The sequence below is a fragment of the Malaclemys terrapin genome, chromosome 6 (genome assembly GCF_027887155.1).
Source record: "Malaclemys terrapin pileata isolate rMalTer1 chromosome 6, rMalTer1.hap1, whole genome shotgun sequence".
Classification (NCBI taxonomy): Eukaryota; Metazoa; Chordata; order Testudines; family Emydidae; genus Malaclemys; species Malaclemys terrapin.
Window position 1 is genome coordinate 85456496 of NC_071510.1, and position 20164 is coordinate 85476659.

At 39.1% G+C, this 20164-nt stretch overlaps 1 protein-coding gene across 7 annotated transcripts in view; it reads left to right on the top strand.

Moving 5' to 3' along the window:
• TNPO1 (transportin 1) overlaps positions 1 to 20164 on the top strand; it is a 162107-nt gene that overhangs the window by 123041 nt on the left and 18902 nt on the right. For 6 of the 7 annotated variants that reach the window (XM_054031249.1, XM_054031247.1, XM_054031252.1 and 3 more), the window contains 7 exons: positions 107 to 265; positions 396 to 483; positions 3271 to 3369; positions 3594 to 3689; positions 12495 to 12570; positions 13412 to 13511; positions 18357 to 18431. In XM_054031249.1, the coding sequence (XP_053887224.1) occupies positions 107 to 265; positions 396 to 483; positions 3271 to 3369; positions 3594 to 3689; positions 12495 to 12570; positions 13412 to 13511; positions 18357 to 18431 (693 nt within the window). Of the gene's footprint in view, positions 1 to 106; positions 266 to 395; positions 484 to 3270; positions 3370 to 3593; positions 3690 to 12494; positions 12571 to 13411; positions 13512 to 18356; positions 18432 to 20164 lie in introns of those variants that run through there. The other variant, XR_008445279.1, reaches the window with a different exon arrangement.

Here is a 20164-nt window from a genome sequence, read left to right on the forward strand (position 1 = left end):
TGAAGTTACAAAACATAAACCAATTATTGATTTGCATGCATAGCATAGAGAGAACTCAATCTGTTTTATATTGAAGGTGGGTGTTTTAACCAGTGTTTTATTACAGTTGCACAATGCTCAGCCAGACCAATACGAGGCACCAGATAAAGACTTCATGATTGTGGCTCTTGATTTACTCAGTGGCTTAGCTGAAGGACTTGGAGGCAACATTGAACAGCTAGTGGCTCGCAGTAATATCTTGACACTAATGTACCAATGCATGCAGGTGAGAAGAATTTCTTTGTAAATCCTGGGATTTTTTTTTTTTTTTTTTTTTTTAAATAAGCCTCGTTCTAATCAACTTCTTACTTCTCCCTTTGGTTGTTGTTTTTTTTTTTCCTGTTTTTTGTTTGTAGGATAAAATGCCTGAGGTACGACAGAGTTCTTTTGCCTTGTTAGGTGACCTGACAAAGGCATGCTTTCAGCATGTTAAGCCTTGCATAGGTATGTTTCTTTTTTTTATATATATATAGATATATAGATATGTCGTTAGCTTATTTCTAGGGCTGTCAAGTGATTAAACAACAATAGAATACCATTTATTTAAATATTTTTGGGTGTTTTCTACACTTTCAAATATATTGATTTCAATTACAACTCCGAATACGAAGTGTACAGTGCTCACTTTATATTTATTTTTGATTACAAATAAATGCACTGTAAAAAACAAATAGTATTTTTTCAGTTCACCTAATACAAGTACTGTCGTGCAATCTCGTTATCATGAAAGTTGAACTTACAAATGTAGAATTATGTACCAAAAAAGCATTTTTTAAAAAAAAAAAAGTAAAACTTTAGAGCCTACAAGTCCACTCAGTCATACCTCAGCCAATTGCTCTGACAAAAGTTTTACATTTGCAGGAGATAATGCTGCCCGCTTCTTGTTTTCAATGTCACCTGAAAGTGAGAACAGGTGTTCACATGGCACTGTTGTAGCCGGTGTTGTAAGATATTTATGTGCCAGATGCGCTAAAGATTCATATGTCCCTTCATGCTTCAACCACCATTGTAGAAGACATATGTCCATGCTTATGACGAGTTCTGCTCAATAACAATCCAAAGCAGAGCAGACCGACACATGTTCATTTTCATCATCTGAGTCAGATTCCACCAGCAGAAGATGGATTTTCTTTTTTGGTGGTTCGGGTTCTGTAGTTTCTGCATCGGAGTGTTGCTCTTTTAAGACTTCTGAAAGCATGCTCCCTACCTCGTCCCTCTCAGATTTTGGAAGGCACTTCAGAGTCTTAAACCTTGGTCAAGTGCTGTAGCTATTTTTAGAAATCTCACATTGGTACCTTCTTTGTGTTTTGTCAAATCTGCAGTAAAAGTGTTCTTAAAAACGAACACGTGCTGGGTCATCATCCGACACTATTACATGAAATATATGGCAGAATGTGGGTAAAACAGAATAGGAGACACGCAATTTCCCCCCCCCCCCCCCCCCCCCAAGGAATTCAGTCACAAATTTAATTAATGCATTTTTTTTTAAACAAGCATCAGCATGGAAGCACATCCTCTGGAACGGTGGTCGAAGCATGAAAGGGCATGTGAATGTTTAGCATATCTGGCATGTAAATACCTTGCAATGCCAGCTACAAAAGTGCCATGCGAATGCCTGTTCTCACTTTCAGGTGACATTGTAAATAAGAAGCAGGCAATGTAAATGTAAACAAACTTGTTTGTCTTAGCGATTGGCTGAACAAGAAGTAGGACTAAGTGTGGATTTGTAGGCTCTAAAGTTTTACATTACAAGTTACACTTACAAATTGAAAAATTGAATTGAAATACTATTTTTTATCATTTTTACAGTGTAAGTATTTGTAATAAAAATATAAAGTGAGCACTGCACACTTTGTATTCTGTGTCGTAATATAAATCAATATATTTGAAAATGTAGAAAAATATCCAAAAAATTGATAAATTTAAATTGGTATTCTACTGTTTAACAGAGCAATTAATCGACAGCCCTACTTATTTCACATGTTGATAGCTGAAGAAAAAGATGGTGGTATCTTCACCATGGACTGGATTGATTCTCCTGGTGGTGGAAGGTCTGCCTGTTGTGGGGGAAATGGGCAGTATCAGTTACCAGACAGCTATCTCATTAGTCAATTCCTCTCACTAGGGAGTGGCTGCTGTTAAGGGTAGGAGTAGATGTCCTAGTTCAAAGTATCACATTAGGTAGCAGTTGCTTCCAAGGCTCCTATGGAGGCCCGATATCAGACTTGAAAGCTGCCATCCCACAGCAGAAACCTTGATGGGGAAGAGAGGTGGCAGTACCAACCATCCTTTGGGTCGGGGGTAGTCAATAGGCAGACCGCCAGACACTTTTGAACGGACCCCCAAATATTTTATTTTATTTTATTTATTTATTATCATTTTTTATTATTTTCTTCTCTGGAGTCTGGACCTTGACTATACTTTGACCGAGAAATTTGGACCTTGACAAAAAATAATTGACTATCCCTGCTTCTGAGTGAATTAAGCACACTGGGCCAGGCTTTGCAGAGTTCAGTTTTCACCACCCTGAACCAGCAACAATGTGTGGACATAGATCTATTTAGATCACACTTTATAAAGGCATCTTGCATTTTGCTTTTTTTCTTAAATTAAATTCAAACTGTTCGAGAGTGGTTTTTCTCCAGACTTATTTTATACCATGGTCAGCTTTGATCTGGCATATTCAGACTGTTTTGCAACTAATGTAGCTACTTTCTGCTGAAAATGGAAAAGCTGATAAAATTGTATCCCTGATTTACAACCTATACTGCTTGTTTTAGGAGTGTATTGTTTCTGTTGCAAACAGCTGCACATCATAATTGAAAATGTGAAAAGCTTAGCCAAGAGCTTATTTTCTTTATTTCAGCAGAAGGGTTATAGTATCCATTGTAGGTTTTTATAGATTTGCTGATCCCTTTGGCAGAGGTGTATGCCAGAGAGGCCTGTAACTTTCCTCCAAACAATTACTGGACTGACTTGGGGATTCTAAAATTTGAATTCATTCTTGTCAGATGTTTTATCAGTTCAATGACATGTGTGCCTTCATGACACGCTTATTTGAGGAATTAGTTGCAAAATTGTTGCTCCTAACTCTTGTCTGTTCTACATGAGGCATTCCATGCATTTACATATTTTTAGGTTATGAAAAATTGTTTACTGAGAACTTCGAGTAGTGGGGAAAAAAAACAACTTTACTGCACACAGTCAGTTTAAAAATATTGTTCTTTCTAGCTGATTTCATGCCGATTTTGGGAACCAACCTAAATCCTGAGTTCATTTCTGTGTGCAACAATGCTACATGGGCAATTGGTGAAATCTCCATTCAAATGGGTAAGAATTGATGATATAATATATATATATATATATATATATATATTTTTTTTGAGAATGCATGTTTACAATATAAAATGTTTAAAGATTTCTTTTTTGTTCAGTTAAATGGCAAATGAAAATTTTGATTGAGTGTTAGTCTAAAGAATATACACACGGATCTATTTTGATTGATTATTTTAATAGTCGTTTTCTTCTGAATTTTTGTTTTTTGGCTATTTTAGGTATAGAGATGCAGCCTTATATTTCTATGGTGTTGCACCAGCTTGTAGAAATCATTAACAGACCCAACACACCAAAGACATTGTTAGAGAACACAGGTACCCTATAACTGAAATGTTTGTGGTGAAAGGAATTATGTAGTGTTGTCTCAGAGGTCAAAAATCACCCACAGCCTTTAAAAATTGCTTAGAGAAACCAAACCAGAACTGATACATTTACCGCGTTTATAAGCAAAAACAGCTCTGTTTTGCAGAAGTTTTTACAAGTCTCAGTGCTGCAGTGAACCAACTGTCATATATTTAGGTTCTCATGGTTGTTGCTTTTAAAACCCTTTTTATAAAATTGATCGCTTTGTTAGCCCTGAAAGAATTGGAGGTCTTCCTTTACACTAGTTTAGATGCATATCATATGTAGATGCATGCATACATAATGTGTCTAACTTTGAAAAACTTGAAAACATAATTGGCATATGTGAAAATAGCAGAGGAAAATGAAGATTTGGAATTAACAAAAACAAACCGAAAAAATCCAACGGGTGCACCAAATATTGGAGAGAAATCAGTTTGTAGTAATTGCACAAAAAAAATCTTGATCTCTAGCGGTAACGGTACTACAATCAAATTAAAGTGTAAAAATAAAGTGTATAATGTAGTTTGTAGTGCCTAACTTTTTATTAAAAATTATGAAAACTACTCCAGTGATAGCATGCACATTTTATATTCTGGCCAATGACAGTGGCCTTCATATTGGGAGCTACTAGCAAGTGTCTTATTAAACATGCACTCCTGAGGCTTGTTTCTTTTGCATTTTTAGAGAGCATGTTCTGGTATAAAGAGCACCTTCCATACTCTAGAAAAGCTAAATTAATTATGATTTAACGAGTTTCATTTTAGTTAATCGACATTTTCTTAGTAATTGAGTGTCCTTTCAAATTTTTTGCAGTTACTCATTGTTTTCCTTTTGGTGAGGAAACCATAGTTCTTCGAGTAGTGTCCCTATATGTATTCCACTTCTGGTGCGCATGTGCTCCACACGCCTTTGATCCGAGATTTTCACTAGCGGTGTCTGTTTGGTCTACATATATGCTGCTGATAGCCTCATGCCCAGTACCGAGGCTACATCAGGTTGTGCAGGAGAACTGCCCTCAGTTTCTTCTCAACCACCTTGGCCTGAGATGGAGTTTATTATGTCTGCGTTTTGTGTGCCTCGGCTGCTTGCTGAGTTTTTTGTACTTAGTTTATTTAGCTTAGTTTGTTAGTAGTAGTAGTAGTAATAGTTAATTACTGGTTATTGAAAGATTGTTTTATTTCCTCTGAGGAAATCCTCTCTGTGAAGGGTGTGCCTGTTCACAGGTGTTTAAGCGCTGCCTCGTGTGGAGAGGCTATCCCAGTCAGCGATGGACAGTCTAACTGCATTCACTGCCTGAGAGAGAGTTGCATCCCACAGAAGTGTAACTCCTGTTTAGCCATGGGACATGGGAGAACTGGGAAATCAAGTTGTGACTGTTAACGATGGAGTGCTCCCTTCACCTGGGTTCGGAGCCAGGTCAGGAGATCCCCTTTGTACATCAGTCCCTGGGGTCTCTAGCAGCCCTTTGACCTCAGCGCAGTACTCTTACAAAGGGGAAAGCCTTGAAGATCTCCTCTAAGGATCCTGAGAAGAGGCGTTCTAATTCCCCTCCTAAGGTACCCATCTCAGAAAGTGCTCACTCTCCGACCAGGTCAGCAGCCATGCTTGGTACTGTAGTGGCAAAAGGCTCTTCTGGTACCAGCAAGGTGGGAAAATCCTGCAGCTCTAAGAGTAAACATGGCTCTGAGAAGGAGTTATTGTCTAGTGGAGATGGTCAGAGCAAACACACAGAAGATCAGTACTATTGGACTGAACACCTCCCAGTACCCTTATCGAGCTCCTTGGTACCATTTAAGTCTAAACCTCCATTTATATCCGCGCTACCTGTTAAGCGCTCAAAACCATTGGTACCTTCCTGCAGGGACAGGCGTACTGGTCTGTCAGTACCACAATTATATACTGGAAGACTTTAGGTAGCTGAAGGGCTTATTAGTGACTGCTTGAACCAGTGTGTCTGTTGGTGACAGGTACTGAGCATCTCTCTTCTGAAAACCTCTGTCTCCGAACCTTTATACATTCCCTAGTAGACTATCATAGACTATCAGGGTTGGAAGTGACCTCAGGAGGTCATCTAGTCCAACCCCCTGCTCAAAGCAGGATCAATCCCCAGACAGATTTTTGCCCCCGATCCCTAAATGGGCCCATCAAGGAGTGAACTCACAACCCTGGGTTTACCAGGCCAGTGCTCAAACCACTGAGCTATCCCTCAGTACTGTCACCTCTCTTCAGTCCGAGCTCTCCCATTAGAGGAGGAAGAGGATGATAATGGAGATCTTCTTTCCGTATCATCAATCTCTGTTCGGCGTACTCCTATGTACCAATATACAAACCCCCCTTTCTCAAAGAGACAGGGAAGATGTCCGGGAACCTCATCATTCCTGGTGGGAACAACTCTGGATGCAACCTCACTGGCCATATTGGGGTCCCTGGGCATTTTATCGCTGGCAAGTCTCCAGAGCCCCACTCCGCTCCTCTCGGGATGATAGGGAGACTCAAACATCTACTCCCCAACAATAGGAGGAAATGTTCAAGGATCAAGAGAAGGGCGGATAAAGAAGCTATCTCCCAGGCTGCCATCTGATCATCTTCAGAGGAGGAGGCATTACCACCTCAGCCTAAAACTATTGCCAATGATATTTTTTGCAGTTTCGAGACCTCATTAAATGGGTGGCAAACTCTCTACAGATACCTTTTGAGGAAATCAAAGAATCCCAACACAAGCTGTTGGATATTTTTCACTCTGCGACATCAGCCAGAGTTGCCCTTCCTATCAGCGAGGCTCTGCTGGAACCTGACAATACCATTTGCAAACCTTTGCTACAGTAACACCCACGTGTAAGAGAGACGATTTAAAAAGTATTCTTTTTCTCACCAAGGACTCTGAGTGACTAGTTTCTTATCCTCCAGCCAGCTCTCTGATGGTTGAAATGGTGATCAAACTGGGCAAACACGGGTATAAATCCACCCCATATGACTGACCAGAAGGACCTGGACCTTCTGGGAAGAAAATCGTACCCACTGGCAACCCTGCAGTTCTGCACTGCGAAATATCAGGTACTGATGGCCAAGTGCAACTTCACAAATTATGCAAAATTTAGCTCCTTTATTCCATACTTTCCTTCGGACTAAAGAGAACAATTTCAGCCTACCATTGCTAAAGGATAATTACTAGCCATGTAAAAAGTGTCAGTTTTGTGAGGATGGTCGAGGGTTCGGACCCTCCCTTCTCTTTAGCCTCTGAGAGGCAATGATTTGCCCACCTCCCCCCATTTGAGGACTAACCCCCATTTCTGACAAGCAGGAGAGTATATCATCTTGGACAAATGGGAGCTGAAAGTAATATAGGGCTACACCATCCTTATTACCTTTCTCTCTCCTCTTCAGGGACCCTTCCCATCCGTTCCTACTAAGACAGGAGATTAAACTCCCTTCTTCTTTCAGGAGCGATAGAGCCAGTCCCTGCTCAGCTTTGGGGAAGGGACTTGTACTCAACGTACTTCCTTGTGCAAAGAAAATAGGAGGACAGAGGCCAATCTTAGATCATTTTAAGTACAGGTACTCCTGTTTGGGGTCTCCTCAGCTCAGAGAGTGTTTTCAAAAGTTCTCCCAGTGGTGACTTCCTGCTTGTGTCATGAGGCAATCATAGTATTTGACTGGTTGCTCAAGGGACGGTCTACCAAGAAGTGTTGTCAGCCCCCTGGAAAGCACTTTCTCTGTTCTTGGACTTTGGGTCACATGGGGAAAATCTAGACTGACTCCTTTTCAGAATACACAATTTATAGGAGGTACCATCCCTGAATTTTTTGGCATCCAGGGCCTTCCTTCTCATGGACAGATTCACGACACTATCAAACTTTGTCAGAACTATTCAAGGGAGCCCCCAGATTTCAGTCAGAAGCTCTCTTGAACTTCTAGGTCACATGATGGTTTGCATTTTTGTGACTGAGTGTGAGATTAAACCTTGGCTGTTTCCAGGGGCGGCCCAGATCAGTTTACTTGCCAGAGACAGCCTAGTCAAACAAGTGTAAGTTCCTCAACAGGTAAAACGCTCCTTAGATTGATGGATAGTTCCTCACAATGTAGGGGCGGGAATCCCCTGCCTCCAACCGATGCCAATGGTTAACCGTAACCATGGATGCATCTCTGTTAAGATAGGTATGTGTGCGCCTTGGTGCTGTAATGGTACAGAACAGATGGTCACCCCAAGAATCTACCCTCTGTATCAAGCTGTTGGAGCTCAGAGTGGTCAGAAATACCTATCTTCATTTTCTGCCTCTCATCAGACACAGGCCTATCCAAGTCATGACTGACCAGGTGGACTGCTTGTTTGATACCAATTGGCTGGGAGGAGTAAGATCCCCTTCCTTCTGTGCAGAAGCAATAAGGTTATGGAAATGGTGTATAAAATGTTGCATACAAATTTCAGCAATATATTTCCAGGGTAGGAAAAGTGTCAGAGCCAATGCTCTGAGCAGGCTTTTCCCCCCAAGACTAAGAATGGGAGCTGGATTCCTAGTTCTTGTCAGCATATTTCAGACTTGTGGATTTCCAGAGGTGGACCTCATTGCCACACCTACAAACAAAAATGCCATCTTTTCAGTTCAAAGATGGGGTAGGAGGAGGGGAAAGGTTAAGTTACAATTCCTTGGGGAGAGCCTTCCTTCTCACTTGGATGAGGAAGCTGTTTTATTATTTCCCCTACCACCTCTGATTCTCAAAGTGGTGAACAAAATCAGACCGGATAAGACCAGAATTATCCTAATAGCTCTGGTATGGTTGAGGCAGGCATGTTTCGCCTAGCTCTTTGTTCAGTGATAAATTTTTCAATCACTCCTCAGCTTCTCTCCCAGGGCTCCAGTTGACTGCTGCATCTCCAGCTGAGCATTCTCTGACTCAAAGGCATGGCTCCTTGATAGTTTGCAGGGTTATTAGGTCTGCTGAGCAGAGGTATAAGAGATATTAAATAGTAGGAAAGGTTCTACCAGAAATATTTACCTTCAAAAGTGGAGATGATTTAGTCGCTTGTATGAATTCCAGAATGCTGTCCCTGAATCCGCCTCACTTCTGCTTGTTCTGGAAGATCTGCTGCAACTTAGGGTACATCTACACTACAGGGGGGAGTCGATTTAAGATATACAAATTCAGCTACGTGAATCGTGTAGCTGAATTCGACGTATCGCAGCCGACTTACCCCGTTGTGAGGACGGCGGCAAAATCGACTTCTGCGGCTTTCTGTCGGCGGCGCTTACTACCACCTCCGCTGGTGGAGTAAGAGCGCCGATTCGGGGATCGATTGTCGCGTCCCAACGGGACGCGATAAATCGATCCCCGAGAGGTCGATTTCTACCCGCCGATTCAGGCGGGTAGTATAGACCTAGCCTAAAGAAAACAGGCCCATCACTTAGTTCTGTTTTTTTGCGCTGCCTTTTCAGACCATTGTTTAGGGGTTCTCATTGTTTGCTCACCCTACAACCATTAGGTTCATGAAAGGTCTGGGTAATCTCTTCCCACTGGTGAAAGTCCCCACCCCAGTTTGGGACCATAATTTGGGTCTTAAGACTCATGAAATCTCCTTGTGAACTGATGGTGACCTGCTTGTTACTGCATTTGTCCATGAAAACAGCCTTCTTAGTGGCTATTACATCAACCTGCAGAGTCTGAGAGATGGAGGCCTTAATAGCAGACCCTCTGTTCATAGTATCCTACCAGGGCAAAGTTTCCTTAGAACCACACTCTAGGTTTCTCCTAAAGCGTCCTCTGAATCAGATCATTTACCTACCAGTTTTCTTTCCAAAGCCACATTATTCCAACCTGGAGACCACCTTCCATACTCTAAATGTCAGGAGGATGTTCGTCTTCTATCTAGAGAGGACTAAATAATTTAATACGTCTCCTAGGCTGTTCCGTCTTGTTTACAGAAAGATCCAAAGCTTCTGCTGTTTGTGCTCAAGGACTGTCAAAATGGATTTTGGGATGTATTATAGCTTGTTACAGTGCTCACTTGACAAGGTCAGAATCTACATCTGTGGCTCTACTTAACGTTCTGGTATCTGAGATCTGTGGAGCTGCTACACGATCTTCAGTATATACCTTCTCCAGGCACTACATCTTAGTCGGTGCCTCTAGATCTGATGCAGCAATTGGCAGTGCAGTTCCTTTGTGCTGGACCCTATTCCAAAGCTTATTCCTCCTCATAGGGATTCTGCTCAGGAATTTCCCAAAGTGAAACACCCATAAGGACACTACTCAAGAAAAAAGCGATTACTCACCCTGTGTGATAACTGTAGTTCTTTGAGATTTGTTGTCCTCTGTGTTAGACTACCCGCCCTCCTTCCACTTGCTTCAGTTTCTCCTAAGACTCAGTGGTGGAGAAGGAATTGAGGGTGTTTTGCCTGCTCAGATTGATGTAGCCTTGGTGCAGGGCACGTGGCTGTCAGCAGCGCATGTGTGGGTGGAATGGACACTGCTAATGAAAATCTATCAATGGCACGTGAGGTGCATGCACAGCTCAAGTGGAGTACCCATAGGGACACGCACCTTGAACTAGTTGCTGTACAGGGTGAAGTAACCTCCTTCTTAGACAAACATCACAAGCTGATGTCATTGACATTGATGTCACCAGTAAAGGACTGTACTGTACCATGAGAGGTTAAAAAGAGAGAAATTGGAAGTGTTTTAGTTTGTGTGTCATCTGCAGTATTTTGGGAAACTAAATGTTTAAAATGTAGTGTTTTCAAAATTAGTGTGGAAGGTGAACTTTAAGAAGAATTAGCTGGTTGTTTGGCATGTTATAGATACTGCTTTTATTTAAGAAACCATTTTAGAGCAGCTATGTAAATTAGACTGCCAGATGGTAATATCGACAAGTGAATTCTGTTTTTCTTATTAATTGATCTAGTAATTGACATGCGTCCAGTGCTCAAGTGCTTGCCTCTATTACTGTTGCAGATATTATAGAAGCATCCAAACACTGATTTTGTTGTTGTTTACTCTTTAATAGTTAATGTAAATGTAGATATGCAACTGCAAATAAATGTTGAATGTGGTGTACTTACAAGAAGTTTGATGTAGGATATCACCCTATATATTATGTGTTCTAGAATATTTTTTCTGTTTACCCTAATCTTTAGCATAGCAAGCAAATGCTACCAAAATATTTACATTTTCCTGGTGTGTTTTTGTATTACTGTGATTTTTGTCTGACTTTTTCTCCTGTAACAATATAACTAAGACACACTCAGTAAAAAATCATTGCATAGGAAGTGGATAGGTGGCACAATGTTCAACCTCCACAAAAAATACTTCTCCTTATATAGGCTTCTGCAGTATAGAAGATTAAATGGAGTTTATCAAATGTGGCTTAAAAAAAAATCTTGTAATATAAACATTTAACTGCCTATCTTCCTGATGTAAAAATGCTGCTAAGGTTATGTATGTATATTAAAATTGACACTGCTGTGAGGCTGCACTTAAAATTAATTTAGCTGAAAATGTTGCATGCCATGGATATTGCAGATATGGAAAACAGAAGTATTATGTGACCAATATGCTTTAATATAATTGGTCATATGACCAAAGTGAATTTCAGAAAGCTAGCATATCCTACACCAAACTTGACTGGAGAGAGCATCACCTGCTTTATTGCATGTTTCATGGGAGTGCTCACAAATGCCTGTTTTAGAGTGTTGCATAGTATGTCTCTTGAACATAGGTTTCCTTTCTCTGCTTCATATGAATCTGCTGGATTTTAGTATTATTCATGTAGTTTGCTTCAAGTAATCTTTAAACATTATTCCCTACCCTCTCCTTTTTCTGAAAGATTAATCTTCTGTGAGTTGAGTGAACACCAATAAAGCATTCTTATGTGATCACCTTACCTTTCAGTCTGCCCCTTACAATAAAAGCAGTACGCTATCTATTTAGTCAGATACACAAATGGAATAAACTTCTTTTTGTGCTAACAACTTTATGCCAGAAGTCAGATTCTCCCAAGAGAAATTCTATTGCATTCAGTAGATGTGATTTAAAGTGCCTATTTCACTATGATAAATTCTATAGATATTAATGAGCTATTTACCTGCTGAGAGTTAATTTAGAAAAAAAATTGTTGCTAAAAATCATGAAGAAATTGTATATATGAAGTCTTTAGCAAGATAAGTGATTGTATATTATTTTAGTTGTAGACAAAAGAGCATATTCAAAGTAACCATATTCTCGGTTTAATTTTAACATTGTAATCTAATGCAAACTTTAATTTTGAAATTCAAATAGTGCGAGCATAAAACAAAGTAACTCTTAAATTACTTATAGTATATTCAGCTGATATTATAAATTGAAAATGTTTAGTGCCTTTGTATCAAGAACATTAGAAATAATACCTGTGAGGAGCTAGTTTATCACTGACTTCTCAATAATAAGATTGCAGAGCTAAATATGAAGAGGGCAAAGTCAATATCTCTGTTCAAATAGCCTTTGGAATTTAAATTGTTTTTGGTGTTCTCTCATTTACTTAATTCCTTTTTTTTTGTTTTGTTTTTTTTTGGTTTTGTTTTTTTAAACCCCCAAGAGTATACCATATATGTTGCTGCCCCTTATTTTAGGGGGTGGTAATAAACAGCACTAGTGAAATCTTATGTTTATTATCATACACAGATTCTGTTGGTTTCTGTTTCTGAGTTATTTGTTGTTTTTTCTTTATTTTTTCTCCTTCCCCCTCATTTGCTCATGTCTTGGTTGGCGTTTGGTGGTGTATAACCGTGATTGCGTTACCTTAGCAATAACAATTGGTCGTCTTGGTTACGTTTGTCCTCAAGAGGTGGCCCCCATGCTACAGCAGTTTATAAGACCCTGGTGTGTATTATTCAATCTTTTTTTTTTAATTCATTTTTCTTCACTTTCTTTCTTTCTTTCTTCTCTCTATCTCACTTTTAGATATATTTTCAGTTGGTTACAAAATCACAATCCTTAATCATTGCCAACCATGTGACTAATCTTGTCCTATCAGGTTTGTGAGTTTTTAGTAGCACCGTCATGTACATTTTATGTTGTGGCTAACGACTAATTGATGCATGGGATAAGATTGTCACATGCTTGCTGTGTTAATAAGCTTGATTATGAAAGAGCATTTTAAAATCCATCAGAATGATAATATGATGCATGCAAGTACTGTAAAAGTTAAACTATGCATTACATTACTTTAAAAAAATTCAGTCTGAGACTTGAATTGCTGTAACGAATACATGTTTATAGATTTGTTATGTATGAAATAGTTTGCTTGCTTCTGTAAAAGTTAAATAACTGTTCTGTAAGTGGTATCTGATATACTTCATACTGTGGCAGTATAGTCTGTTTTTCTTATAATAGCTCTTATCAGTACTGTGGATAAACATGTTAGTAGTATTTAATGGAATACAGGTCACTTTTTAGAAATCATAATTGTACATGGTGCAGCATTTAAAATTCAGAATTCTACAAAATGTAGAAGTTTCATCATATCTAACTTCTGAAGCTAAATGCAGATAAATTGCACATGAAAAGAGACTCTGAAATCTTTATTTGAAGTGTTTTGAAAACTATTCTAGGAATATCTCCTCAGTGTGACTCTTACTCCATCAAATACTGTCAAACTAGTTAATTAAATTAAATAAAAACTGATTCTGTTGCCTAATAGCCTGGTTCTCCAATTTACTAGGTGTACCTCTCTGCGGAACATAAGGGACAATGAGGAAAAGGATTCTGCTTTCCGTGGGATTTGTACCATGATCACAGTCAACCCTAGTGGAGTAGTCCAAGTAAGATATTTGCATAGACATTTGATTTTTGTTCTGACAGGCTCATCCTAAAATTGAGTAGCAATAACAGTTAAAGCTTAATTTGAATGCTGTAAAAGAAGTTAAGAACATATTAGTGCAATTGGTAGTAACTGTTAAAGAAAAATAGCTGGTGTAAAGTGGTGTATCTCCATTGATTTCAAGAGGATTAAACCATTTACATCAGCTGAGGATCTGACTCAGTTTGGTTTTTTCCCTCCTGTGGTTACTCTAATTGAAATGGAAATATTGAAGACAGAGTTAATTTTAGATATTTTATTGCACTCCTTGCCAAAAAGTAATATGTTCACAAAGTGGTTGTATCATATCGCAGCTGTTTTCTTGTCCAATTAAAAATATTATTTTCTTTCTAAATCTCAACATCACTTCAAAGTGTTCAAACCATAACTTAAAGTTCAAAAGATGTAAACTTATTTCAGACTAACTTAACCAAAAATATACTTTGTACAAATGGAAAAATGCATGTCTATGTAACTATTCAAAAATGTTATTGTTAGTCTGTACATCCTGAAACTGTACTGTCTTGACAAAAATTAGTCTTTCTTTCAATCATTCATTTCAGTCTCTCGTTAATTTCTCTTCAAAACAGCTTCAAAATCTGAAAAGATGACAGTTGACTAATGTAATTGTATAATAGTATATATATGCAAAATATATTTGAAATATAACGTGTCTAATGTGAACTAGTGACTTCAGACACCAATTAAATGTTAACATAAATTGCATGGTGTGTCACATCTTTGCAGGGCTTGTTCCCTTTAAGAATGATTGTTTGGTATGCTTAATTTTATAATCGTGAGTCGAGTAACATATCTAATAAATGACTGCCTCTACCCACCATATTTTAAAGGTATTCTACAATGATCAAAAATGATTCTTATAACATTTTTGTTTTTACTAAGTTTTGTCGTGGTTTCAGTATCTCAGCAATGACATTGCTGGTTATACTATAATTACTATTTCAGATAAAAAATCAATTTTGTTGCTGGTTCATTTCTTTTAATTTGCAGTGTTAGAATATCTTTTAATTACTCTGCAGTTTTTCGTTAATCACACTTCATCCTAGTGTTCCTTTTATTTAGAAGGTGCATAATGTGTGGGTTAGAGTAAAAGACTGAGAGTCAGACCTGGAGTGTATTCTGATTCTGACATATCTCTTGTGTGCTGTTCAAGGAGCTTAATCTCTGTGTTTTAGATTCCTCCTTTGTCAAATGGGGGTAATATTTGCCATACCTGCCTCAGGGTATGTGCTGTGAGGTTTAATTTGTGTTAAGTGCTTCCAGATCTTCTGATAGAAAACATTGCATTATGCTGTGTTGTTTTGTAACCTTTATAGTGCAGCATAAAGGTTTTACTGGCTTACGTTTGCTATGACTGTAATTTGCAAGTACTGAAGTCATGAATGAGTTCCACAGATCATCATAAATCCGTGCCAACAGAATCTATAATGCATTCAGTTAGCCTCACATTTTACAGAAAAACCTTCTAGAAAGGTCTGAATTGAAAAAATGTTATGGATGCATTTTAATCTCTCTCTGTGCCTCTAAAGCCAAGTTAGCTAAGTAGTAGATCAAAATATACAGATTTCATGTTGGGAGATGTTATATTACAGAAACCTTTAAAGTAGCACTTTAAAATGCATATTGGCATGACTTTTAAATCTCAATTTGTCCTCTTCCAGGGCTAGAAACAAAGGCTGTGATTCAAAAAAGTTGATATATAAGCACCTAAGGAACTGGCCAGATTTTCAAACATGCTGAGCACCCAGCATCTTCCTTTGACTTCAGTGGAACCTGCTAGGTGCTCAGGTACCATAAGTGACTTTATGAAAATGTGCATAGAAGAACCTAAATGCTGAGTCTTTCAGATGGGACTTAAGTACTTTTTAAAAAAAATTCTTATCTTGGTGAGGGACGACTTCCAGTTTACCAGCAGGGTGATATACCATTATTAGCCAATATGATTTGCAAGACCACTGCTCCTTAAAACTAACCTGTCAAGGGTCTAAGACTGTTTCCTTTGCTGTTCCTTATTCTATTGTAACCTTTTGCTGGGCGGATGAGGGGTTACACATTTCTCTTAAGGTAGCTGTTTGAAAGCTGCGCAGAGTTGAGTAGGTGTAGTGGACAGAGTACAGGTGAGGCAGCAAAAGATCCATGATAAACTTCATTTACTATATGAATATCATCACTTTTTTGGTAGAACAAATGGAAAAATTTTAGTCAAAGCAGTTTTCTGTTGGAAAATGCAGTTTTGACTAAATTGAAATTTTTGGCTAACTTGTATCTATTTAAAAAAAAAAAAAATTGGAAAAGCCTTGAAAGTAAAAACACCCTTTTTGACACTTTAGGAACAAAGATTTTTGGGGTATTTTGGTTTGGAAATTACTTTGTTTTACTTTCATATTAAAAATTCAAATGTATAGAAAGAAAATGTTTCTATTGACCTGAAACAGAAAAATTTCAGAATTTCATTTTGGAAAAAAAACCTCTGAAATTTTGGCTTTTTATCCCATTTGAGGTCTTTTTTCTCCAGAATCTTGAAAATTTTTGTGGGATAGAAAATCTGTTTTTTCCAATCAGTTCTGCTTTTTTGGATGCACGTAACTATATCAAACACACTTTGAAAGGAATTTATTTTAATCACAGCTAATCAGGGTCAGTAAAATCTTTTAAGGATAATGAAATTTCATTTAGTTTAATCCCTTGTGATGAATGCAGGACTGAGTCTTTAGTGAAGACTGGTACATGATAAGTTAATGATACTCTGGAAAAAGTTTGTAGTCTTGTTTTTTACGTACATCATAAATAAGGGTGATTGTCATGGAGGTCGTGGAAGTTAGGGGGAGAGGGATAGCTTAGTGGTTTGAGCATTGGCCTGCTAACCCCAGGGTTGAGAATTCAATCCTTGAAGGGGCCATTTAGGGATCTGGGGCAAAAATCTGTCTGGGGCTTGGTCCTGCTTCAAGCAGGGGGTTGGACTAGATGACCCCCTGAGGTCCCTTCCAACTCTGATATTCTATGAATCCATGCGATCTCTGTGACATTGGGGACACTGCAGCGGCCCAGCCTCCGCTGGTGGCGGGGAACTCTCCCGCAGCTGCTGGGCCCCCTGCAACTGAGCAGCCACCTCTGGTGACCCCTGAGTTGCCCAGCCGCTGCTGCACGCTTCCTCCCCCTTCCCCCAGCTCCCACTTACTGGCAGCAGAGGGACCCCAGAGCTGCTCAGCAGCCATGGGTGGGAGGGTTCTCCTACAGCTCCCCAGCCATCGCTGGCAGGGGACCCCAAAGCAGCCGCTCAGTCACTGCAAGCAACTCCTCACCCCCGCAGCTCCCAACCACCGGCAGCAGAGGGTCTCCAGAACTGCTCAGCCACTGGGCAATGCAGCTCCCAGCCGCGGTGGGAGGTGGGGGGCAGGGTGCTGGACCCTCCTCCCTCCTCATTTTGTCATGGATGTTTTTAGTAACAGTCAGGGACAAGTTACGGGTTCCGTGATTTTTTCTCTTTATTGCCTGTGACCTGCCCCTGACTGTTACTAAAAATATCCATGACAAAATCGTAGCCTTAGTCATAAACCATTTCTGAAAGACAACCTACTTTTACATTTTTGCTGCAGAAGATTTATAGAGAGATCTGTTTTAGTCATTATCTGATAGATGGTTGGGTATACAGTAAATTAAATATAAAAACTTTGGATGATGAAATTTTTGTAGTTGTAGCCTGTCAGTCATGTGAGTTGGATGGAATCTAAAGTCCACTGAAGCAAAATTTTGGGAATTGAAGGGGAAGGGCACTCAGGAGAACATTGTTACAAGCAGCTGGAAGAAAAGGCTAAGAAAAGGCAAATTTATTGTTAAACTTTTAAAATGCTAATTTTTCACTTTTAGTCTTCGATCTATACTGACATTGATTTACCCTATGGATTATAAATGGAACCTGTAGTTATTTACCATATAACTATAATAATTGATCTGGAATTTGAGGCCTGACATGAAAATTTTCTAAGTTGCCTGGCTGTTCCATTTTGGCTCCTTCACTTCATTCCACTTTTGCCTTATTCTCTACATAATACTTCCATCTCTCCTGCCGTCCATTGTGCTTCGTTAATTGTGATTTTTGAAGACTCATGTTAACAGAGTTTCAAAAGAGGTGAAGGGGGAAAAAAATGTTTTCTTTATTTAACATTTTTATATAGATAGATATTCCTGAAATGTCAGACGTATATTTTAACTTAACTTGAAAGGGAATACGGTTTAATGGCTGGGCAGAGGAATAACCTACCAGAGCAGATGAACCCAGGATGCATGGTTTGCGGGGGGGGAGATTGGATTATGACATTATGACACTTGTGGGTTAGAAAAACTTAATTTGGGCTGTATTGACTTTACCCTGGCTCTCCTGAGAGGAGTACTGCAGCCTTGGAGGGGGTGGGAGGTGTTTTGAGCAAGGGGAGATGTATTATATCTGTAAGTTTGCAGTAGTCTGTCTTTTCTCTGAAAGATTTCCCTGCTCTTTGGTTCTTTCCAGTGCAGTGCATTTAGTTGGGCAAGTGTATCTGGGAAAAATTTACCCAGTTAGCTCTTTTAATAGAGGCATTCAATCTTAAGGGCTTTCATACTGCACCTTATACAAATACTATACTCACTTGAAAATAAACCTAAAATATAATAGAAGCATGTGTGGATTGAAGTTGAGGTTCCTGCAACATTTACAAATTAAGAAATCAGTGTTATTGATTTCCTTAATTTATTAATTGGAATGATGCAAATATGGAGTTTCTAACTTATGTAATGTTTAATCTTATAGGACTTTATATTTTTTTGTGATGCTGTTGCATCGTGGATTAGCCCAAAAGATGATCTCCGAGACATGTTCTGTAAGGTAATGTTTCTAATTTAATAGAAAATGTAAAGCCTACCTTTTATGGCTCCTTCACTTCTCTTCTGACTCTCTCCACTCCTTTCCCTGTCCCGCATACCTTTTTACTTTGGTTTATTGTGTTTATGGAGAAAAAAGAAAATTACCGAGTTCCAATATGAGAGTCTTAATGTATGAGTATGGATTTTAGATAAAACCTCGCCAAAGCAAAAACTTGTGAATAGATTTTTTTAAAAATATATGTACACTTGTAAATATTTCAAATTTGCAATTTTAGCAGTGTTGAAAGTTTGTTTATTGAGGGGGCAGAACAAACTTTAAAGATGCTTAAAGGTCATGCCCAGTAGAATTTGGCTATGTATGGAAGAACCAATATTTGTATAATACAATAAACTATCAAACTTTTAAACTTAAATTAAAAACTATTTTTAATTACAGAAAACGAGATTCTTTTGCCTAAAAATATACAACTACTTTTTTTATTTTGTATGGTTAGAGGGAGGGGGAAAAAAGGTTTCCAGTTTTTGTTAACTCTACTTAACCTGACTTAAAATCATCTTGTTTATACAAGATAATCTTGTCTTTCGTACTGTTGAAAAGCCTTACAAGCTTTCTTTAACAATACTTTTGGGCCACTTTAAGAGTTTGTCAGCTGCAGTTTGTCCTGGGCAAAGTGGGCTTCAGGGATTAACAAATTTGTTTTTGTTTACATTTAATTTTTCAGCATCAAACAATTAACTTCTGCATTTCCTGGTAATGCAATCTAAAATGCCTTGGGTTAGTTGCATAACCCATGTTAGGGTTAGGTAGAAAAGCCTATCAAATTGTGCTTTTTCTTACGAGGTCTGATTTTTTTTTCTAAGAGACTTTTGTAGTTTAGAGTAAATCACAAAAGCAGGTGCCTGTTTCTTTAAGTTTATAAAGGATAAAAGAAAAGAAAAAGGAGTAAGAAAACATTTTATCCTACTGTTTGTGGGTCTGTCAAGAAGGGCTGTCTTAAATACTTGTCATTTCTTCAACCCTCAGCCTCCAATAGCTTTGAATAATATCTCAAGCAGATACCTATGAAACAAGTCTTTTGTTTTTGTTTTTTACTGATTTCCCAGATAGACATAATGCTACTCCCTCAGCTCCTTTGCAATGTTATGCCCTCCCATTTGTTTTATAAGCTTCCTGTTCTTCTTCGAGTAATTGCTCATGTGTAGGTGTGTGTGCTTGCCACGTGCACCGGTGCCGGAAGTTTTTCCCCTAGCAGTACCCCTAGGGGGAGAGCGCCACCCGCGACCCCTGGAGTGGCGCCTGCCTGGCGCGGTATAAGGGGAGCTGCACGCTCCCCCCACCGTCAGTTCCTTCTTGTCGCCAGTGAAGGTGCTTTGGAACTGCTCAGCTCCAACCTTGCTGCAGCTTGTCCCCAGAACTGTTCATTCAGTAGTACCTGTTGTCAGTTAGTTTTCAGTGAAGTTTAGTTAGTGAGCCTGGGCCGGGGCATGCCACATGCCCTGGGATTTAAGTCGTGCGGCTCCTGTAGGTGTTCTATGCCAAGGAGTGACCCACACACAGACTGTCTGCGCTGCTTGGGAGAAACCCATATCAGCGGAAGATATAAGATCTGCAAGTTGTTCAAGGCCCAGACTAAAAAAGAAAGGGACATTAGGTCCGGGCCAGAGTCGGCGCTGGCCCTGACCCCGGCACGCTGCTCTGATCCGGTACCCAGCACTGCAGTGTTGGTGTGCAGA